At 42.7% G+C, this 23,399-nt stretch overlaps 1 protein-coding gene across 1 annotated transcript in view; it reads right to left on the minus strand.

Annotated features, from left to right (window-relative positions):
- Positions 1-108: 108 nt before the first annotated feature.
- Positions 109-23,399, minus strand: part of fbn1 (fibrillin 1) — a 52,574-nt gene continuing 29,283 nt past the window's right edge. Inside the window, exons 29-56 of the mRNA XM_084541243.1 lie at positions 20,955-21,080; positions 20,738-20,860; positions 20,012-20,137; positions 19,331-19,456; positions 14,018-14,140; positions 13,209-13,331; positions 12,968-13,093; positions 11,654-11,776; positions 11,283-11,405; positions 11,024-11,191; positions 9,752-9,820; positions 9,515-9,640; positions 8,462-8,584; positions 8,216-8,374; positions 8,054-8,125; positions 7,853-7,978; positions 7,639-7,761; positions 5,946-6,071; positions 5,734-5,850; positions 5,519-5,644; positions 5,322-5,441; positions 4,582-4,707; positions 1,785-1,937; positions 1,632-1,694; positions 1,425-1,544; positions 1,198-1,317; positions 987-1,109; positions 109-494 (exon numbers count right to left, since the gene is read on the minus strand). Coding sequence (XP_084397369.1) covers positions 337-494; positions 987-1,109; positions 1,198-1,317; positions 1,425-1,544; positions 1,632-1,694; positions 1,785-1,937; positions 4,582-4,707; positions 5,322-5,441; positions 5,519-5,644; positions 5,734-5,850; positions 5,946-6,071; positions 7,639-7,761; positions 7,853-7,978; positions 8,054-8,125; positions 8,216-8,374; positions 8,462-8,584; positions 9,515-9,640; positions 9,752-9,820; positions 11,024-11,191; positions 11,283-11,405; positions 11,654-11,776; positions 12,968-13,093; positions 13,209-13,331; positions 14,018-14,140; positions 19,331-19,456; positions 20,012-20,137; positions 20,738-20,860; positions 20,955-21,080 — 3,437 coding nt within the window. The 3' untranslated portion in view covers positions 109-336. The remainder of the gene's footprint in view (positions 495-986; positions 1,110-1,197; positions 1,318-1,424; positions 1,545-1,631; positions 1,695-1,784; positions 1,938-4,581; positions 4,708-5,321; positions 5,442-5,518; positions 5,645-5,733; positions 5,851-5,945; positions 6,072-7,638; positions 7,762-7,852; positions 7,979-8,053; positions 8,126-8,215; positions 8,375-8,461; positions 8,585-9,514; positions 9,641-9,751; positions 9,821-11,023; positions 11,192-11,282; positions 11,406-11,653; positions 11,777-12,967; positions 13,094-13,208; positions 13,332-14,017; positions 14,141-19,330; positions 19,457-20,011; positions 20,138-20,737; positions 20,861-20,954; positions 21,081-23,399) is intronic.

Here is a 23,399-nt window from a genome sequence, read left to right on the forward strand (position 1 = left end):
AACCAGCTTTATTTTTCAGAGTTGCAAAGTTTCATGAGTCATGTCGCTTGTGCAATAAATGTCTAGTCGTAACCAGAAACTTTAAGAAGAAATTAAAAGATAGAGTTAAATCTAGAATGTGCCACCAGCTTTTACTTTTTCACTCACTCACTTAATACAATAATCATGTCTTGTACCTTAATAGTGGGTTATTTTTGCACTTTTTCCTATTTGCATTCCTGGTTAGATGCCAAAATGCACTTGAATCTTGAAACTTAAATCTAATCTAATGTAAAACAAAGGTCAATGTGAATGAAAACAGATTTTTTTTTAATGTAAATTAAGGTAAAGTTTTTCCTACAGTTGGACGTTGTTATAATTACCCATGCAGCCCTCTCCACTGGGCAGGCGTGTGTATCCAGGAGAGCAGATGCACATGTATGTACCAATCAGGTTCTTGCAGGTCATGCCTCTGCTGGCACAGTCATCTATGCCGTCTTCACACTCGTTCTGATCTGGAAGATACCGAAGAGTAAAAGGGTTGCAGACGTTCGAACAAGTCCGTGTGTATGCATGCATGCACAGCAATTACAGTGCGTGCACCAGTGATGTAACACAGACACTCGTGACAGTTCTCCAGGGCTTAATCTAAACGCCCACTCCAACACTGATATCTATAGTGCTAACAGGCGTATGGTGGGAGAGTTGGTGGTCTGTTTGGAGCGCTAATGTAAACAGTGACGCTATAGACACTGACAGGTTCCTCAGGTTGTATTTTAGCGCTTCCCTCTAAATACAACCGTTGCTATGGTGCTCGCGCTATCTGAGAGAGCGGAGGTGTAAACAGTGTCTCGACCGGTTGGAGTGTTTTAAGTCCATGCCGGACAGAGAACTCTTTAGGATCTCACAGTGATAGCGTGTTATGTAACTCTACGGATGGGGCCAGCATGTCTCCTCCGGTAAATGAACCATGCCTGAGAAAGTGTATGAGTGAGCTGCTGCAGTACCTTTACACATCTTCTTGTCCTCACGCAGCACGTAGCCAGTGGGACATTTGCACTCGTACGAGCCCACCACGTTAACACAGCGGAAGGCGCACAGTAGAGCATTCTGGGCGCACTCATTGATGTCTGCACAAGGAACGGAGAGCAGCGAGTTACAAGTGAAGCCTGCAGAATGAATGCATGAAGTGTGTGTTTGTGATTTTGCTTCACTCACCTTCGCAGGTCATCATTGGACCGGGCTCGAAGCCGTCATCGCATGCACACTCAAACCCTCCGATGACATTAGTGCATGTGCCGTTGCCGCAGGGATTGCCAACGTCACACTCATTAGTGTCTAGTAGGAAGAAAGTCAACATTAACATCTACAGTCCCAGATGGAGTTTGACAGAAGAGGAGGAAGATGAGGAGACACTGAGATAGCTAAACAGAGAATAAACCGACCTTCACATTTGACGCCTCTGATGTCCAGGCGGTATCCCATGGGACATTCACAGCGGAATGAGCCGTCTGTGTTGATGCACTGACCATTTTCGCAAGGATCATTGAGGCACTCATCGATATCTGTGACAAAAAACATCGACATCGATTGACATTACATGCCACAACAACAACAAGGCAGTGAAGATTGTGTGTTAATGGCACACATACCTTTTGGATGGTCATCGTCCCCACGTTGATATCCCTCATTAGGACAGAGGAGGAGATATGCCTCTGGAACCAAGAGATGTTTAAGTCATTCATTATTTTGTTTGTGAGCTTATAATGTGCTTTGGCTGTCCAAATGAAGGGAAGAATACAAACCTTCTCCTTTGCTGGGGCAGATTTCACAAGGGTCTCCCCAGCCTTGACCAGGCATTCCAGTGCAGCAGCAAACTTCCTTAGAGGTGTTCTGAGGCTTTGGAGCCAGGCAGCGCCCATTTTCAAACTTGGTATAGCAGTAGTTCACGCGAATGTCTAAAGGTTAACACACAAAGGACAAAAGGAGTGTTGGAGGATACCATGCTGACAAATCCCCCCGTGACTATTTTAGGTCATCATTACACAATGCATTATTGTGTTTTACCACTGTAAATGAGCTGAGCTAACTCGAAGTACTTCTATTTCCATTTTTATCAGTCTGGAAACACTGAGGGAGAGATGGAAGAAGCCACGCACAACCTAGTTAATGTTTTTTGTTGTAATTGCCATCTCAGATCGAGTTGTTTAGCATAAAGACTGGGAAAAACAAGAAAATACTAATCTGTCTGCTTATCAACATACGTGTGGAAATGTTCTTACTTTCATTATTAATCATAGCCCTGAGTTCTACTGTTGTTTTTCTTCGATTTGATTTCACCAAATGTTAAAGTGATCGCCGATCACGATCAATCAGGATTTTTTTCCGACCACATTTCTTCCTCAAAGACGATGGTTCTCCACTATCCTTCCAGTTTTTAATAATGCGTTCCACAGTAGTTTCTACAATCTACTTAGATGTTTTCTCTACTTGATGCATGCCAGTGATTTCACCCTTCTCAAACATCTTTTCCACGACCACAGGATGTGTCTTTCTACATGGTTGTTTAAGAAATGAGAAGCTACTCATTGCATCAGTTGGGGTTAAATAACCTGTTGCCAGCTGAAAGATAATCGCCCATGCAGTAATTATCCAATAGGAGGCTCGTACCTATCTGCTTCGTTAAATCCAGGTGGTGACTCCTTTTTTTTTTTTTTGGGCCAGGCAGTGTAATTTGCTTAGCTCCCAATCAAGTGCAATTCGTCAAGAAAGTCATCCTGTACAAATGCCACATAGGGAGTTATTTTTTTTTAACTGTTAAAGAAATTCTGGCCTTCGTTTAATTCAAAGTAATGCAAAATCAAGTATGCCATATTACACCGATTTGTTGTTTCCATAGGTCAGAATGAGGTTAAGTTCAGTGGCCACATAGAACTTGATTTTAAAGCTGCGCCCAAGGTAGAACTCTTGCCCACAATCCTTATAATGGCAGAAGTGCAATGCTAACTTGTACTGTATATTGATCAAAATGACAACAGCAGGACCCTGACATTTAATAAATTTTTTGCATTAAGGTACCTTGAGTCTTGGTTAATTATCTCTACTCAGTAATCCGTCTTTGCTTCTTCCTCCTGGACCAGGCAGACACTCACTTGTAATGAGAATCATACGGCCGCGCTCTCCTGCTAGCACCGGCCTTCAGTGAACTCAACACAAATAAGCTCTCTGACCACCATTGATCACACGCGCATGCACACACACCTGGCTCAAAGGCAAAGATCACACACACGAGCACCTGGTGCTGTTAGGAGAATGTCAATGCGTGTCGTGTTACTCTCCGCCGTGAAACCGATTCGTCAGCCTTTCCGCGGAAGAGATTGATGGTGCTCTGAGCGCAGCCGTTGTGCAAGCGTGCATGATGCGCACGTGTCTGCGCATCGCCAGCTGAACCCACATATCTCATTCTTATTTTTTACACTGAAATATAAGACACTAAACAATGTTCTAGTTTGTTCACCAGAAAAGCAAAATCCTAAATTTTTAAACTTAAACAGAATTTCATACTGGGAAAAATAAGTTAAGATACTACAAAATTAGAAAGTTAAGCTTTGATATAAATCAACACTTGGCTAACTCTGAAGGTGATGACAGATATTTAATGGTCATGATTATGTGTATTGGCCAAACCACTACAGCATTATAATTTGAAACATATCATTAATTGGGGAGTCCCTGCAGCCAAGTGGTTGAGACACATACCAAATACTGTCAGTGCAATATCCCAAGTATGGAACATGTCATCGCCCTCTTTTCCCCTCTCCCCATGATTCTACCACCATTAAAGTCTAAAATAAAAAACATATTAATAGGACTTCATATGTCCTTAGCACACACTTGGCTTTTTTTTTGCATCATTTAAAATGGCAAAGCTGCAGCAAGTCATGTTAACTGGATCTAATGAATAAATGATTGTGCAGATGCAGATGAAACCTTAATATGATATAAGTTTCGCTGTTATTGTAATGACTTTTATCATTGTTTCTCATAGTTTTTTAACCAAACCAAGTGTTTTCTCAGCAGGAGAGGCTTTGTCCATGTCTAGAAACCCCCTTTACTGCCAGTGTTGCTCACTCTCCACCCAGCTCCTGCTGTTTATCTCCTTCAGTTGAGCACTTCTGAGACTGCAGAGAGAAGTGAAATGCTAACTGTAAACTGCCTCACTGAACTGATGATGTCATCACTTCAGTGTTTGGAGAGGGAACTCCCTTACAGAGGAATCAGTGCGCCCCCACCCCACCCAAAAACACACGTATGTACATAAACACACACACACACACACACACACATGCATACACACACACACACGAGTGAGGAAATGGAAAAGTGATCTGTTCAGAGCCACCCTTGGCCTTGTTGAAGCAGCAGCAGCAGAACCAGCTGGAACAAAGTGTGCTATCATGAAAGAGCAGGAAAAGTCTGACTGCTGCTTCGTCTCCACTGGTACTCGATATGCATAACGTAGCTTCGTAAGCTTCAAGCTTCAATGGCCTCCTCTTTCTCAACAAACAATGCAAAAAAAAAAAAAAACTCCCACAAAATTACCTAAACATCTGCGTCCAGAGGCGGAGAGCTGGAAGCCTTCCGGGCACAAGCAGGTGAAGCTTCCTTCGATGTTGAGGCACGTTCCAAATGTACACATCTCAGGAGACTGGGAGCACTCGTCGATATCTGACACACAAAAAGGAACGGTCAGTCGCCCATTCTTAATTTGCACCACTAGATTTCAATTTAATTTGTCTTTGAACTGCAGTATTATCACATCTGTGGGAATAAAGTTACCCCTGCAACTCATAGTAAGTCATTATCAATGAGAAAACTGAACGTAGTCTTATTGATGTACAGTTGGATAAGCTAAGAATCTGGAATAGCTTCAATATCACATGTTCACTAATCACAATGACCAGCTGCTGCTAATGCTAAGAATTCATTGCTGTTCCTCCCTGCTTCCAGGAACAGAGCACAAAGCAGGAATGTGTTGAAGTCTGCCGAATATCTCTTCATCAGGCCCACTGTATAAACAATCCAAGAGTTCCTGGCTCGGGCCCACTCCCACGTGTGAAAGGGAGAAGAGGAGGAGTGTGCGAGCGTGTGTGTGTGTGAAGAGATGGAGTACGCAACAAAGCTTATTCTGTTCTTGTACACATCAGCAGAGCTAGCCTAAGCTGTGATTTGTGAGTGCTGGATGTAAGCAGGTGCGCTCTGCGTTGCCTCTGGTGAGATTCACCTGTTTTTCACCCCTGTTTTTGTGTGATGCAGAAAGGACTGGCTTTAGCGTGCTGTACCTTCACAGGTTTCCTCATGGAGATAGTAGCCAGGTGGGCAGATGCACCTGTAAGAGCCGTCCAGATTCAGACAAGTTCCTGCGCCACATGTGCCTGGATTCACTGCACATTCATTAATATCTGGGGAGAAAAGGAATACACTGTGAAATTTATCTATATTACATGTATATAAAAACTGAAAAATGGCAGTGCCTTACCTGTACACAATCTGTTGTCTAAAGAGAGCTCATAACCATCATTGCACACACAGTGGAAGGTGCCCACCGTGTTCACACACTGCCCGTTTCGACACAAGCCCCTCTGCGTCGAACACTCATCGACATCTGATCAACAATCGAACACAGCAATGTATCAGATAAAGGCGAAAGATGTTCTGGTCTTTGCATTCAGTCACATCCACAGACTCACGCACCTATGCAGTCGCTGTTGTGAGAGTTCTGAAAGCCGGGGTAGCACAGACAGTTGTAGGAGCCCACCGTGTTCTTACAAGTCCCGTTCCCGCAGGGTTGTCTCTCACACTCGTCCACGTCTGAAACACAAAGAGCGGCGTCGCAGCTTTATCGCAGGCTGTACCCCACTCAGCAGAGAAGTGAGAAGTGAGGAGCAAAGTGAGGCCCAGCTTACCAACACACATGGACTGATCCCGAGTTGTTTTGAAGCCATTGGGGCAAATGCAGCGATAGCTTCCCAACGTGTCGATGCACTGGCCGGGGTTGCACACTCCAGGGTTCTCAAGGCACTCGTTACGGTCTGGAAGCAGGAGGAAAACTAATGTTATGCAATGTAAAATTTAGACGATGTGGAAATTAGATGGGTGTTTTTGAAACTCTTTCAAGGCCCATAATTCTGCAGACATCAGCGTTATAAACCTTAATGACTAGTTGTCAATAATAAATCAAAATGAACTACTTAACGTTTATTTCCTCTTCCAACAGGTGTCTTGTTAAGCTTAAATGACCCAAAGTTGGCTGTGTACCACATGCACTGTAAGGAGTCTGGCTATGCAAGGCACACTGTGTACACCGATCAGGCATAACATTATGACCACCTTCCTAATAGTGTGTAGGTCTCCCTTGCGCCTCCAAAACAGCTGTGACATGGCCTGCGGTGTCTGGCAACACAATGATGTTAGTGGGGGCCTTTGGGTCCTATGGTTTGAGTGGATCATCCCACAGATACTTGATCAGTTTGGGATCTTGGGAATTTGGAGGCCAGGTCAACACCTTGTGCTGTTTTTCAAGTTTTTTTAATTTATTCCTAAATCGTTTTTGTGTCTGTGTCCTGCTGGGGATGACTGCTGCCATCAAGGAGTGTCATTGCTATGGGGTGGGGGTGCCTGGTCTGGTCTAGGTGGGTGCTAAATGACTAAGTAACATACACATGAATGCCAGTTTCCAAAACTTTCCCAGCAGAACATTGTATTGTCACAGGATGGTCAATGTTATTTACTTCTCCTGTCAGTGGTTTTAATGTTGTGGCTGATTGGTGTAAAATCTGAAGTCATATGTGACATTCACTAGTGCTACTATACACGTGAAACAATTATGAGTTTAACGCTTTTAATGGTGATTTAAAAAGGTGTTAATATGGATTATTGCTTCATAAGACAGTATCTACTCTGCAGCATGATAATATGATAACTTTACTGTACAGTATAATACCAGTTTAACAGCATTATTAGTAAAAAATATCTCATTAATAAAGGGCATTTTTATCTCCAGACACAGGTTAAATTGTCTCTCACTGGAGTCTGGAGCCTGCTCTGTTGTTAAGACTCGCATGAAAAGCAGGAAGCAAAACAGGATGTTGATTTAACATTTGCTTATCGGTTTGGCCTCTCCAAACTGACAGCAACAAGTTTTTAGATATGCTGCAGCACATGTTCAACAGCTCAACACATGCTTCACATTCTCTCCTCCTTAATAACAAGCCCACCATGCAGAATTCTCCATCAGCCCGACTGTCACTGCGCTGCCCCGGGTGCTTTATCTTTGGCACATAGCTGGCAAAGAATGTGCAGTTCAAAGAGTTTCATACAACGAGAGTTTGATTAAATAGCTCGAGGAGGAAAGGCAACACTGGGCCACAGAGAGACGCAGAGAAGTCAGTATCATTCTCGTTGGAGACAGCAGATTTTTGGCTTCGTCTTCTAATCTTTTCTCTAATCCTGCTCCACATCTCCACCCATTTTGTATAATTTCTACTAAAGTCAGTAGGAGGCGTTGACTAAACCGCTGAAGGCTGAATGAACACTGGCAACCACGCACCATATCTCTTACTCATTTAAAATTCAGAAGTGATCTCAGCGCAGCCTTACCTAAACACTGTCCAGTGGGAGTGAAGCGATATCCAGGTTTACACTCGCAGCGGTAGCTTCCTGGCAAGTTCAGACAAGCTGCGTTCTGCTGGCAAACCGGCCCGTTCTGACACTCATCAATATCTGACAACAGCAGGGATAGAAGTGTTCAAAGACATGGTGCAGATATGAAAATATAGATCTAATTAAAAGCTAGCGAACTATTCGACGTTACCTTCACAAATCAGCAGCTTGTCGTTGTAGATGAAGCCGATGGGGCACTCGCACCTGAAGCTGCCAATCATGTTGATGCACACCCCGTTCTCACACACTCCCGGGATTTCCCGGCACTCATCAATATCTACCCCGCAAGGAAAGGAACTAGATTAGAAAAAATAACTTCAACCACATAAACATTCAAACTGGAAGCTCCTACCGATGACCCGTCCGGTGGTGATGTCAATATAATATCCAGGCCTCTCGCTGCCGCACAGGATCGCAAAATCGTCTAGAGCGTGGATGAGACATGAGATGATGAAAGCTCATTTTTCAGTTCCTTAGATAAATATGTGCTAGCCTGTATTGTGTGAGACCTCACCGGTGCTTGGCACGGGACACTGTTCACAGGGTTTATTCCATGCATGGCCGATGTTGTAGGAGCAGCAGCACATCTTTTTGGTCATGTTGAAGGTCAGCTCCCCGTCGCACGTCCCGTTGTCAGAGTAGAAGTTCCTGTAGCAGTAGCTCTTCCTCATGTCTGTGTTTGTTTATGGAAAAAAAAGGGTTAAAAGTGAAGAGGTGCCAGTATGGCGATAACATTTTGTGTGCAGGTGTGCAGGCCTACCCATGCAGTTGTTTCCTCCGTTGACCTGCATGTAGTCCACAGGGCAGATACAGGTGTAGTTCCCGATGGTGTTGTAGCACTGGCCTGGACCGCAGATACCTGGCCGCTCACACTCGTTGATATCTGCACAGAGGTACAGTGATTAATTAATGGTGATTCATATGATAAATGTCTGATTTGCATTTTTTCTTATTTAAAACTCAAAAGGGGCGTAAGCAAACGGGAATATATCATGATACAAACGTCCTATGTGGAAGAACAAAGGAATATATATTATTTTAATAATATTATAACCCCTTACTTTATCTTCACTGTCCACTTCAATATGAATGTGGAGATTTCATCTGAGTTCTTTTGGCTGCACTGCTGCTTTTCATTTGGGCATATCAATAATAACACATTCATCATTTCTCTACCAACTCAGTGCAAAATAGCAAACCCTGTGCTTATTCCCTTCGACCCAGCTAGTATCTGAACACTTAAACTGACTAGAGACAGAGCGGATGTGCAGTCCTGGATTTGCAACAGACGCATTTTGCATTTGTTCTCCCGGCCAACAAACACACGCTAATTAAATTGCCGCCAGCCTCATGTCATTGTCCAACCCTCAGCCCCCTCCCGTCCTCTCCTCTCCTCTCCTCTCTGTTCCCAATTCTCTTTTCTAAACACCCTTCCCATTTATCCCCTATTTTTCATTGTTCCCTCCATCTTGTCTGGCCTGTCTACACGGGACTCTGTGTACTTTCCTGAGCAGAGAGGGCTGACCACATCAGAGCCGTGCTCCTCTGGACACAGTTAGGCACTCAGCTGTTTCATCATCCTAGCTGAGCTTCGCTGGGTTAGTAACAAACTGGAGCCGGAGCAGACATGGTTTAATATTTCTTAGTCCTTTTGCTCTCAGTGCTTTCTCCATGTGTCCCTGAATGAACAACAGCGGGACTCAATTTCCTTCCCGCTGAAACATCCCGGGGCAAGAGCTCGAGAGGGATAGGTCACCTGTGTGTTCATGTATCTGTGGGATTGCACAGAAATACGTGTGTGTGTGTTTAATACCTTCACAGACTCTGGTTTCCAGGTTGAGGGCAAAGCCTCTTGGACATTCACACTGAAAACTGCCAAAGGTGTTGATGCAGCTTCCTCCCTGGCACAATCCAGGCAGCTCCTGACACTCATTGATGTCTGCCAGAGAAAGAGAGAACGGAAACACTCAGTGGCTCTAACAGTCTGTGTTATCAGTGTGAGTACAGGGGCAACCTCACACGAACGCATAATAGCATGTTGCTTTCTGACCTTCCAAGATGACAGTGATGGGGTTTGGTCTGAAGCCTTCTCCTCCGGGACACAGCGTCTTGTACTCAGCTGTGGTCACAGAACACATGTTAAAAAGACGCAAAGACAAAACACTCTAGCCAAATCCACGGTTGTCTCATGGCAGGATTTGTCAGTAATAGTCGGCTGATGGTGAGACACTGATTTAAGAGAGGTTTCTCATCATCGACTTGTTTACTTTCTCTCTCTGTTTTCCTTATCTGATGTCAGACCTCGGAAGTCATCCACAGAGCCCGGTGGACATTATGGCAGCTACTCAGAATTACAAAGAGAAAAAGAAAAAGGTTTTCTTCTCGTCACAGAGGCAGGCATTTCCTTGAGTTGAAAAGGGATGAGTCATTCCCTGTAATGTTTTGAACCATCTGTAGGCAATTTCCAAATAAGTTGCACAAAGCTGTCTCATCTTTACCAGCAACAACGATTACGACAAACACACCCTCATCGCATGACAAGAAAAGGCGGCATGTAAGTCTGTGTTTTCACAGAGTAACACACATTATCACATTTGTTTGGGTGCACATATATTCACTGATCAGGCATAACATTATGACCACCTTCCTAATATTGTGTAGGTCTCCCTTGTGCCTCAAACAGTCATCAGAGAATGGACATGGGCCTTCTGATGGTGTCCTGTGGAGTCTAGCAACAAAATGTTGTTAATGGGGGCCTTTGGGTCCTATAGGTTAAGGGGAGGGGCCACTGTGGATCATCTCACAGACACTTGATCAGTTTGGGATCTAGTGAATTTGGAGGCCAGGTGCTGTTCTTCATGCTTTTTTGAGTTGTTCCTAAAGCGTTTTTGAGTTGTGTGAGGCTGCATCCTGCTGGGAATGGCTGCTGCCATCAAGGAGTGTCATTGCTATGGGGGTGGATGTCTGGTCTGGTCTAGGTGGGTGGTACATGTCTACACAACCTCCACATGAATGCCAGCTCCTAAAGTTTCCCAGCAGAACATTGTATTGTCGCAAGATGGTCAATTTTATTTACTTCTCTTGGACATAATGTTATGGCTGATCAGTGTATTTTGTTTTCAGACACATTCCTCTTTTCATTTCTATTTATATAAGTCACATTATCACAATCATTAAATGACTTTATGGTCAACAGTGTATACAGTCTTTGGTCTAATTGCCCAAGACTCCCACATGTCTGCTTTTGGGCACATTATTAAATAAAACCTTTAGTGTTCATTCAAAACGAAACCAAAGTCTGAAAAACGATATGTTGACTCACTCGAGTTGACATAGGGGCATGATTCACATGGATTCCCCCAGCCCCGGCCATGGGAGCAGCAGCAGGACGCCTTCGAAACCCCAACTCCGATCTCATTGGAGCAGTCCAAACTCTCCGATGCGTCTCCCCGTGAGCGAACGTACAAATAGCAGCTTCCAGAGCGAGTGTCTGCACGCACACATAGTTAATTAGACACTGTACGTGTGCTGGCATTTGCTTTTGTTAATTATTTGTACAATGCAACTGAAACAAGTCTCACCTACACAGCCCACTCGGGTGGGGTTGAGCTCAAAGTCTGGCGGGCAGTTACAGTGGTAGCTTCCAGGGATGTTAACACACATACCATTAATGCAGATGGTTGGATCTGCACATTCATTGATATCTGAGAAAGAGAGACATATCAGCATCGGATAAAATATCCTTATCATCAAAAGTATATGTAACACTTTGGATTTTTTAGACAAGGAATCAATGTATCTCATAAGAGCAAAGAGAAAATTAGTGACTATCCTTATTTATCCCATGAACAGTGCTCATCTCTGTTCATCTCTTTACTCTTTAACACTTCAGTTCATTGGGACATAAACAGAGCATCATTGGGGCATGGCCTGGTGTGTCGGCTCGTCTTACCTGTGCAGTTGCCTCCACTCCTGTCCAGTTCATAACCAAGGCTGCATTCACATCTAAAAAGCCCTGGGATATTCTGGCAGCGTCCGTTCACGCAGATGTCAGCAAAGGTACACTCGTCTATGTCTGTAAATGAGGGAGAGAGCGAAAGAGGAACCCAGCTGTGAAGGATTAGTGGATCATGGGATCATGGTGGAAAATTGGCAGCCAGCAGTAGGAAGTGAAGGCCGCTCACCTCTGCTAAAGAATGACAGTTCTGGGGCAAAAAAAAATGCCCAGACGTATCCAGACAGAAACACACACACACACACATACATACCCTATCAGAGCCGCAGCCAAGGTTATGAAATTGTGCTCTTCCACATCATTAGACTCTGCACAAGTCATTACTGTCCGATCCCGCCTGAACCGAGGCAGGGAGGACTGGTCAGGTTATTTAAGGATGTTTGACACATCAGCACAATGAGGTCAGGCTGTTCATTCAGATGAATCCAGCGGTGCTTTATCACTGGAAGCGTGAATCACAATCGTCTGCCAGCGATCGTGAATGAGTTCACGCGCCACTCTGCAGTAGCAGTTATGGCATTTAAGTATATTTAGGTCTAGTTAATGACACTCATACACAAGCTACACCAAAACACAACATCGTAAAAAACTTTCTAATGTTTGGCAGACCCGAATAGTATATAAATATACTGTATGATCAACATTATATATGCAGGGCCTGCAGCTCATGCATCAAGTGGAATGATATAGCTTCCAGACTAACGTCGTTTCAGCTACTGGGGTGTCAGGAACTAATACAAAATTCACACAGTTTTTACGAATAATAAAAAACTTCTATGGTTAGATGTTTCTTCCATGCAATCCGTTGTTTTTCTGCATCAGGAAAACTGTCATTTATCACACTTAATTGTGCAACATGGACTTTAGTTTAGATACAACTCCAGCTAACATTATAGTGTGTGAAAACTCAACCTTCAATGAAACTCTATTGCAATTAGCATCAGCGGTTACACTTTTGAATATCTGTGTCGGCAACTACTTATTGTCAAGATGTTGAAACACGGCGTTGTTTGTGAATGAAACAAGCGAAGCAAATGTTCTCACAACTAAAACCACACAGATGAGTCCAAAACAGTATCTCACGAGTTCCCATTTGAAAGCAGCATCTGTTTGGATCAGTTGTTTCCCCAAACAGGAAAACAAACAGTCATTCATTAGAGTAACGCCAGACCTTTTGGAACCAGTTCTAGAGCACAGATTCTGAGGTCTTCAGGTGGGAGAGTCAGGAACAGCAGCGTCGTACGTCCTTACCTTCACAGGCCTTGCCGTCGGGAGTGGCGATGAAGCCCATGTCACATTCGCAGCGGTAGCCTCCCGGCAGATTGAGACAGTGGCCGCTTTCACACAGGTTGCTGTTCTCTGCACACTCATCGCTGTCTGTAGGTGGTGATCACACGCAGTTCTTAAACACGAACGGCTTACATGCACATTTTTTTTTTTTAAAAAAAGCTTGAAATGCTGTTTAAGATATCGGTTGGTTGGTATGTGTGACCTGAGCAGTAGAATCCATCTCCAGAGAATCCATCCTTGCACACGCAGCGATATGAGCCCATGGTGTTGAGGCATTCGGCGTTGTTGTTGCACATATGTGTCCCATTCGAACACTCATCCAGGTCTGAAACACAACGAAGTCAGAAAACACTCCAAAATACCGTCCAAATGATGAAATGAGGAAAAAGGATAAGGATTCCAACATCAGACTTTTTCTTGACAAAACCAAAGAAAAAAACAAAACAAATCTAAATTAATAAATCAATCTGATCTGATCTACTGCGTCTTACAAGCTCAATAATTCGCAACGGAAAAAATTGCTAAAAACGGCTCTAAAATACAGTATACACTCACTTGCCATTTCATTAGGTACACCTGTGAAAATAAATGCTTTCTAATATGTCAATCCACTAAATCATACCTCCATGAAATTCATGGTGTTCAGCATCTGTGTTTTTATTTTGACAACCCCTTATTTAGCCAGGCTTAATAAAGGAAACTCACATTTTAACAGCACCACAAACTACATCATCCAAAATGACCATACAGTTGAATTACCACCAACTGTTTCAACATAAACTACAGTTATAATTATTTATTTGTAACATACATTAGAGCAGCTGCTGCATTGGAACACATTAGTTTTCACTCGTGTACCTAATGACTCCACAAGTGAGTGTATAGTTTTAATAATTTCCTAAAACTGCTTAACACTGTAGTTTGTTAAAAGCACCACATCATTGTTGGTTTACTTTCTCTGTTAGTCTGAGGGACAGACGTATCGGTGCATTCGAGGACCCCAGCCTTTACCTGTGCATTTGAGGCCGTTGCCGATCCACCCTGGAGCACAGTTGCATTTGAAGCTGCCGGCCGTGTTGGTGCAGGTCGCGTGTCTGTCACAGTTATGGGCTCCAATTTCACACTCATTAATATCTGACGAAGAGGAAACAAACGGGAAGGCATGAGAAGACAAAAAGACACCACTCTGATGGTATGATGATTCAGCCCTGCTTTCTGATTACAGTCAGGTTTTTGGCACCGCCGAGCGAGTTGCTGCTCGGTTTAAAGTGCCTAAAAACAGCACCGGGAGACGACAGGGCTAAGCCTTTCTGGCTCACTGTCTTCACCCATGGAGAGCTGTATATCACAGCAGAAGGCACCATTCTCATGATCTGTGATACTAACAGCCGACCTATGAAGGTTTAACGAGCAGAGCCAGTGTCTGGATTTTCATTATCCAAGTGTATCCGGAGAGCTATAAAAGAGAATGATATCCTAATGCTGAGGCCTTGCTCTGTCTACTCAGTCTGAACACTAGTATTTCTGAGGTTATTTTAGGCAAAGATTTCCCTTTTTTTACCCACAGACCCACAGACTCTGCACCTCGCATATGCGGCTTTGGTAACAGCACATTACAGACCCACTTTAATGCTCATGTTTGGTTTTTCTCACCACCCCAGATGTCAGGTTTGGAAATGTAATCTTTTCAAAACACAATTTCTGCAAAAATGCGATCCACTGAGATGCCAACTCTGCGCATAAATGTTCCTTCGCAGCAAAAGCACGATAATGATATCTGGCCAGTGGATGAAATATTGAGGAGCTCTGTTTGAATCCTTTCTGCATGTGCTAAAGTATTGTCTGTGGCCAGGGTTTTCTAATAAATGAGCAAAAAGAATTAACGGGAACAATTATTGGCCACTATTAAAACCTTCCCTGCCCATAAAGCTGTTTACATCCTGTAGGGTGGACCCACTGAGGATCTCTCTGAAGCAGCTGGTGGTGATAAGATGCCGTGGCTCTGCAGCTCAGGCAGCTTTCATACGAATGGCTTCTTGGCACAATGGAAAAACCTTGTATGGGGCTACAACACAACAATGATGACTGCTAATCTGAAGCAAAACAACACTGACAACACAATACCTGACCTTGAATCAGAGGACGGGGCGTTAGAGCCTTGATAGCAGGAGTTTGTTGCTGCGGCGTGTCCCTGCACACTAAGGAAAGCTATGCTACGAGCTCAACCTAAATGTTAGGACTCATCCGCCAGTGAGACACGCTCCTCTCTGTGCGTCTGTCTTTTGCGAGGGTAGTAATTCAAAACACTGTCAATTAGAGATTATCGCTGCTGGTTTACTGTCTTCCTGAGGAGAGGCCACGGTGTATTTACGCTACATTTGATGATAGGGTTAATATGAGGGCTCAGAGCAAATGAATCTCCCCGGATTACAGGCGGAATTAATGATCATTTCCCCCCCGAGCCTTTGATGACACAGAGCACACACATGTGGAAATGAGAAGAGAAAACAGGGGGGTTGTTGCATGCGAGAAGCGTGTCCACGGTCGCAGCTGTTGTTGAAGAAGGGGTTTGATTTAACTAGGATAATGTCGGGTCATTTCAAAAGCATGAAAAATGATCTTAGAGAATTGCACATCTGCCTACTTGGCTGTCTTACTGTCTCCGTGTTTGTATGTCTGCCTGATTGTCTGTTTATCTGTCTCCATTTCTGTTTCTCTGTCTTCTACCCTTATTGATATATGTGTAATAGTCGCTAAGTATTCGCTAATGTTAACACAAAAAATGCTGCTTTTTATAGCATGCAGAATGTGGCCACACGCGTAATTAAAGTTGAATATTAAAATGTAGTATAATAGTGACTTTACCATGTCACAGTATCTATTTAAGTTTGCTAACATAGCCTCCATAAGCTGACAGCTAGTCATTACTAGGCCAAGTGAGTCTGCAGAGGTAAAACCACAGAGAGCACAGACGTGACAAAAGGTGTAATTTGTTAAAATGGTAGACTGTCTTGAAAGTTACATTAAAGTCTTGCTTTAACTCAAATTGCTTTGTCATTTAGCACCAGTGTTGGGAACGTTACTTTAAAAAAGTAATTAGTTATAGTTACTCACTACTTGTTCCAAAAAGTAACTGAGTTAGTAACTGAATTACTCTATAATAAAAGTAACTCGTTACCAGGGAAAGTAACTATTTGCGTTATTGTTAAAAAAAAAAGTTGCTATATGTCAAAAAATTTGGATTTTTTTGAGCAGTTTTCACAAGTCAGTTGAAATGAGTAGAACAGACAGGTGTTTGTACATAACTTTCGATATTTATATATAGGCTATATTTTATATTTATATTATATTTATACATATAATATTTATATTTCGATAGGGTTTAGACGGCGAGCTATCATCTGTGGTGGACGTATCGGTGTTTTTGGCCACTTTGTAGATGCGTGTGTCATCGTGAGATGCTTCATTAAATTAGAGTTGCTTACAACGGATGTCGACAAAGTCTTCGCTCCTGGACATAATGTACACATTACATGCACGTTCCTCCCTTTGACCGTTCTTTTTAACGGCGTTATTCCAAACACTGTTTAGCACGGTGGTTGCCAGCCTGTTTTCCTTGGAGCCCACCTTACGTTTAATTGAGAAAAACTGAAACATACACACACACACGTATGTGCAAATCTATACTCTGACGTCTAGGCAGTGATGTTTGTGCCTCGACATGATGTTGAAAAAAATATGAAAATAATTAAAAGTTTGAAAGCTTGCAATCTAAGATTTTTGTTTTTCCAAGACTGAAGGTTTGCATAATGTGGTGAAGGTTTGACAATCTAATTGTCATGAATTTGCAAGGTGGGGTAGGACCCAAATGCTGGACACTATATAATGAGGCAGGAGTAGGCAAAAACTGAATTTAATTAAACAAAAAGGAAACACAAAGCTCTGCTGAGATGGCAGGAGAACTGAAAACAAAAATCAAAACTTTCAAAAAGACAAAAACGTAACATCACAGGACTAGAGACAGAAAACACTGGGAACACAGAAAAACGGTAGAAAACAGTATGACACGAAAGAGGACAAAGGCAAAAGTAGGACTATGTATATACACACACACAAGGGCAGAGGAGACACAGGTGAAAACAATCAGGGCGGGGAAGACAATCACAAAGGCGGGAAGGGACACAAGACAGGAAACCAAGAACTTAACAAAATAAAACAGGAAACTGAAAAACATGAAACATGAACGAAACTCAAAACATGAAAACAGGAATCAAAAAGAACAGAACCATGACACTAGTCTTTTATATTGGAGCTTCTGTCATCTCAGAAAGAACCATTGCAAAAATAAAGGGTCACAACTCTTGACTCTCGTTTGCACTGTTTGTCCAATACCCTTACAGAGTTCTCCTGGCGCATTGGTTTGGTTTTGCAAACTTTCCAAATTATAGTTTGAAATTTTGGTGGATGTACATTTGCAGTCGCATCATTCTGTTCTTTCAGAGCTGACTTAGGAGCACCCACTTTATAGAGATTTCACCACACGGTTATTATTATTAATTTTTTTTTTTTCAGACAGCATTTTGCAAGCCTCCAAAACTTCCCTTCAGTCTTGCAACATGTTTTCATTAGATTTCCAGCTATCAAGTACTTAATTTCAACCTTTCAAAACAAACTTTTCTTTTTTTTTTTGCAGATTCAAATTATGGCATGGTGTTATTCCGCAAGCTGTTTGATTTAGTGTTTTTTGCTAAGGCTCTCATTAGCTAGCTTCTCACCGCACATGACACAATCGTGCTTACTTTACTTTTTGATACTGATGAGTCATTACGTTTCCTCAGAGATGCTGTTTCATTCATTAAATAATGACAGCAGGGATAACAAGGGCGAGGCTTCTCAGCTAGGTGCTGGTTCACCTGACAAAGGTTTGGCCAACTAAATAGTGCTTAGTGAGAACCAAAAATGTCTTGTTTAAATATTTAAGTTTGTCATTATGATTTAGTTTAAGACGTGTATATCTAATTTGGAGAAGAGAGAAGGCCTTGCCAGTAGACAATTAAGTTAACACACATCGCCCTTTATTCTGACCCCCTCTTTAAAGCTGAGCCATGCCCAGCCTTGTAAACTCCTCCGAAATGCCTCCACCCAGAACCAACTTTCCAAAACAAACACAAAGCATTTAAGTGCCCATACGAATACCCACACACCCACATGGTTTCTCTTGTTATTCAGAGGAATAACAAGAGAAATCATTCCTGTTGGAGCTTCATCAACAGCTGGATCAGATCTGGCCTTGAGAACACCACTCACTCATTAACAAACACATGCAAGAAGATTTAGTCCACGCATACCGATGTGGTCACGTAAGGCAGTTCCACAATGACAACCAATTTCTTATGCATTTTTTCGTCTGAATATATATCTGTTCGAAAAAAAAAAAAAAAGAGTAGCAGGTTTTGTTCACTTGTCTGTAACAAGACATCCTGCCTGCCTGAGAAGAATTAGCGTCTTGATTCCCCGGTCTGGGGCTGAAATTCCAAACCTGTGATTCAGAACCGGCTGCTTTGCTGCGATCCCAGCTTTCTCAACACAAGGAATATACTGTATGGACATTTTAATGGGATTAGAATGAGCAAGAGAGAGTGTGTGTGTGTGTGGAGGGGTCTGAATTACACTTCAGACAAACCTGTTTATTTGCGTCTGAAAGAGGACGTGCTGCTGCTGACTGTGTGTCTGACTCATTCTGGAGACAACGCCAGATAGAATGACTGGCCAAACTCACAACTAGCCCCCAATCACAAACGTTTTAAGTAGGCTTATAAATCAGACTTAATTCCAGCTAGACACGAAGTGAGTCCAAGCTAGCGAAGGACTCTAGCTGCCGGATGGATTTTGTATTTATGTGCTCTGGAGCCGACGCAGGTGATTACGTGCTGCAGAACTCTTCCAACCATCACGTAATGTTTAACTGACGCTAATGAAAGAGCAACAAAGGCATAAACAAAGATGCAATGCGATGCATGCATCTGATGGAAGGCCGTGATCTCACTGCTCCCGCTGCTGCTGCACGTGTGCGTGTTTCTCATCAAGTCAGACAGGAGCTCTTGAATGAGGGCGAGTAATGTGAGCGCTGCTTCTGGTTAGCCAGACATTTCTCGTTTCTCACCTCTCGCTTCAGCTTGCTTTCACTAACGCCGTCCACACACACACACATACACCTCTGTCGCCGCTTAACTAGCAGCAGGCCTCGACTGACTCACCGTCCACGTTCTTCCACTGACAGACCGTTTTGTTTCTGTTTGGTCTGAACGCGTTTGCTTCGCTCACCTGTGCAGCCCGTGGTGCCCTTGCGCACAGAGTAGCCCAGGTCGCAGTGGCAGATGAAGGATCCCTTCGTGTTCTCACAGTTCCCACTCAGACAGATGTTTGGGTTCAGCTCGCACTCATCCACATCTAGACAGGGAGGGAAAAGCGGAGGGAAACGAAGAAAGATCAAGAATCTGTTTAACGCAACGACAATAAACGGAAAGGTTTATAGCAATTAATGAGCCGTTGTTGATTCGGCCTGCCAAACTGGTTTTGATAAGCTGTGACATATGCAAGTGAATCACAAATGAATTCCATCATGAGCTATAGTGAAGCTTTAAAATGTGTTTACTTTGAATAAATACAGCAATAATAGAAGAATTCTAAATGGGTCTACGCAAACACACACTCTATGTCAGCTTTTTGTTTTCCCACTCAGTGGAACAAGAAGTCTAAATGTCACACATTCCTCCCAGCTCCGGCCCAACGAACACAATGTTGATTTATACATCAACAACAACATTACTCCATGTTCCCTCACACTCATAGATCTAAGTCATTAGGTCTTGTTCTCATGACTCATTTCTTGGATATCCTCGATGACTAAGTTGTTTCAGTAAATCTCAGAGAGCCCTGCGGATCATATGAGTGTGGAGCTGCAGACTTATTTTATTTTGGATGGAAAAGGCGTGCGTCTGTTACCCAGGCAGGTCTTCATGTCCTCAGATGACATGAAGCCGTCAAAGCACAGACACTGGTAAGTCCCTGGAGTGTTGGTGCACTGGCCGCCGTCGCAGATGTCCGGGGTCTCCTCACACTCATCGATATCTGACGATTGAAGAGGCAGAAATAAAAAAAAATAGGAGATAGGAAAAAACAGTTTGAAGAATAACCATACCATACAACGGAAAACAATGCAAGACAGAGTACGGCCCTATTCAGGAAACATTACTCTCTCTCTCTCTCTAAAATTCCCCCAACACTGCCTTGATCCCTGTCTGCATATTTGTGTCTGTTGATTAAAGGAATGCGACTCAACACAGTCAAACACATATGAAGCTGTTAGAAGTTGCTGCAATAACCAACATCTGTCATTATATGTTCAAATTTTGAAGTTTGCAAGTAACCCTTTCCTGTTTAAGTATGCGTTTCCTTTAAACATGCGCCAGACAAATTACAGCAATGTGCCTCTGTTTCATATACATTGCTTCTTGATGTGCTGCTACTGTATATTCCTGCTCTTAAATCTGCTCACTCTAAAAACAAACTTTGAGGCCCTTCAGAGCTCCTGTATGTATAATGTATAGAAAATCTGAACCATAAACTGAGGAAGGTTGTTGGCTTTGGCGACCACATCTTGATGAGGTTGACGCAAGAAAGCGGCGGCTGCGCAACACACAGACGAGATTGGACGTCTACAGGACTCACCGGTGCAGCTTCTCAGATCAGGCATCAGGGCGAATCCGCTGTTGCAGCTGCACTCATAGCTGCCCTCTGAGTTGGTGCAGAAAGCCTCACAGCCGCCGTTCTCGATGGTGCACTCGTCGATGTCTGAGCGGCAGAAAAACACATGCAGATGACACAAAACCTCTTTAAAATAAATATATATATATGTCAGGAAAGAGTCGCATGTTCAAAAACGTACCGACACAATCCACTCGGCTCTCGGTGGATTTGTATCCTGTGTTGCAGGAACACTGGTAGCTGCCGATCATGTTGACACACTGGCCATTCCTGCACAGCCTGTCACTCAACTCACATTCATTGATGTCTGTGAAAGAACAAAGTAATTATCACACATTTTGTGAAGAACGAGTAAGTTTAGCAAGTTTAAATGCAGGTCAGGATATAAACAGAATAAGTCAATTCTCCAACCTGCCTATGATTCCTCTTATAGTCTCAAACTGTCATGTAACAGCATCAGCTATATGTTGTATTTGTATCATCATCAGATTCTACATGTACGCTTTAGTGTGTATGTATGTATCTATGACAGATGTCTGTTTATCTCGTTCCTCCTGCTGTTCTCTTCTCTCTCTTTTCTGTCTCTACCCGGCCGGCCTTAGGCAGATGGGTCCCTCCATTATGAGCTGGGTTCTGCTCAAGGTTTCTTCCTGTTAAAAGGGAGTTTTTCCTTGCTACCGTCTAATTCAGGCTTGCTCTGGGGGTTTCAGGCCGGGTTTCGGACCAGATGTTGTAAAGCGTCTTGAGATCATTTGTATTGTTATTGACGCTATATAAATAAAATTGAATAGAATTTAATTAAGGTACTGCAGGACTAGACGGGTACTGCAGGGCTACACTGGTGCCATTTCTACTTATGCGCTCGTCAGTCTGGCTCGCTCTGTAAAAACGTCACCCAAATGCTAGCTGGCGCTGTGTCTTTTTTGCCAGTTGGTTTAATTTTTGTTTTTTCTTCCTGCTTCACTTTCAACAACTGTGACTGAAACTTTCGCCGGATTTTTCTGCAGAAAACGAGTCCTACAAATGTTTCTATCTCCGAACCTCCTCAGTTAATCTTTCCTCAGTATGTTTCATCTTTACTGATTCAAAACTATTTGAAAATTGCAGAGCTGGAAATACTAAAGCAGAAATACGCTACTACAAAGCTCTTCTTGTCTGTGTTGCCGTGACACGTAGTTAAATTTCTGAGGAGGTGTACGTCAGGCTACGGCCCAAGGGTCTACGTATAGGGCTTCTCTTCGCCATAGCTACAGCCTATAGGGCACAAACTATTTTCCTGATTAACAAAGCAGAAATAGTAAAAATGTTCTCATCACAATTTCACAAAACATAAAGTGACATGCAACTGTAATCGAACTGCAATCATCAGTTATTATCAGAAGTGTTTCGGCTCTGCACCCTCATATAATTGCACATGGAGAGCTCTTAAATGTGAACATAAACTCCCCTAAACGCAACTTCCTTGTAAAAGTAAATTACAGTTGAGAAATCGGGGTTCAACTAAAATGTGACGGATTCTGAACTTAATGGTGATTAAGTGCATTTCCAACAAGGAATGTGATGTCATTTGGGCTAATGCACTACACCCATCTGTATGAAACGCTAATGTTTATTATCATTATTATCACCCAACACCGAGGAGATGAGGGGTGCAGATTTCAGTATGCTTTTAGATGGTAATAAAGAAAAATAAATGAGCTTAACAGTCAGTGATTGAGAGTTAGGTCATGGGCTGAAAACCTTCGCACATGCTGTATTAGGTCACCAGAATGACACCCATTGAATAATGCATGATCCCATCAATTTGTGCAATAAACTTAATGTGGGAGTTGTGAAAATAGAGAAAGCACAGGAAAAGTCAGACCCTGTTTTTGTAGAGAGAGTATGCCATTACTACGTCTCCAGAAAATAAATTAGATTCTCGTGTAAGTAAAATGTGAAAAAAGCTGCACGTACAACTAACACAAAGAGTCTGCTCCTTATTCAGCCGACATGCTTCTGAACAGAGACCTCATCAGAACATTTTACAGAAAAACGTGACGATGGCAAAACCAAAATCAAAAAAATCTAAATAAAAGTACGTTACACAACAATAAAACACACGCTTCCACACAAACAGTGAAAAACTACAATAAAAATTAAAATATTATTTAAACCTTTAAAGGGCACTCACTGAAATACTTGGGAATTCAAAATTTCAACCCTAGAGTGTTATTTCAATGCATAAGAAGACTATTTTACTTTTGTAACTTTTCAAAATGTTTAATTATCATGTAGAAAATCAAGATGGATGAATTTACCATACATGGCTCCTTGCCCTTAAAGGGGAACTACTGTTTTTTACAACCTAAACCTCATTTCTGGCATAAAATACAATCGTTTACTCACCTATATAACTTTTGTGTAAGTTGTAGTCCTTCGGGAGATATTTAGATCAGCCTATACCCATGTAGTGGGAGTCTCTGGGGCAGCAAAACGCAGCCTCTAAATAACGCATTATCTGCCGCGAAACTCGTTCATTTCACCAACATTTTGTTATTGTACGCTAGTGCTATTCCCAGTTAAATCCGGAGTTACCTGTTATCATCATCTCTTCTGACCTGGATGATGTCGTCTCTGAGCACTG

The sequence above is a fragment of the Chelon labrosus genome (assembly GCF_963514085.1).
Source record: "Chelon labrosus genome assembly, chromosome: 3".
Taxonomy (NCBI): Eukaryota; Metazoa; Chordata; class Actinopteri; order Mugiliformes; family Mugilidae; genus Chelon; species Chelon labrosus.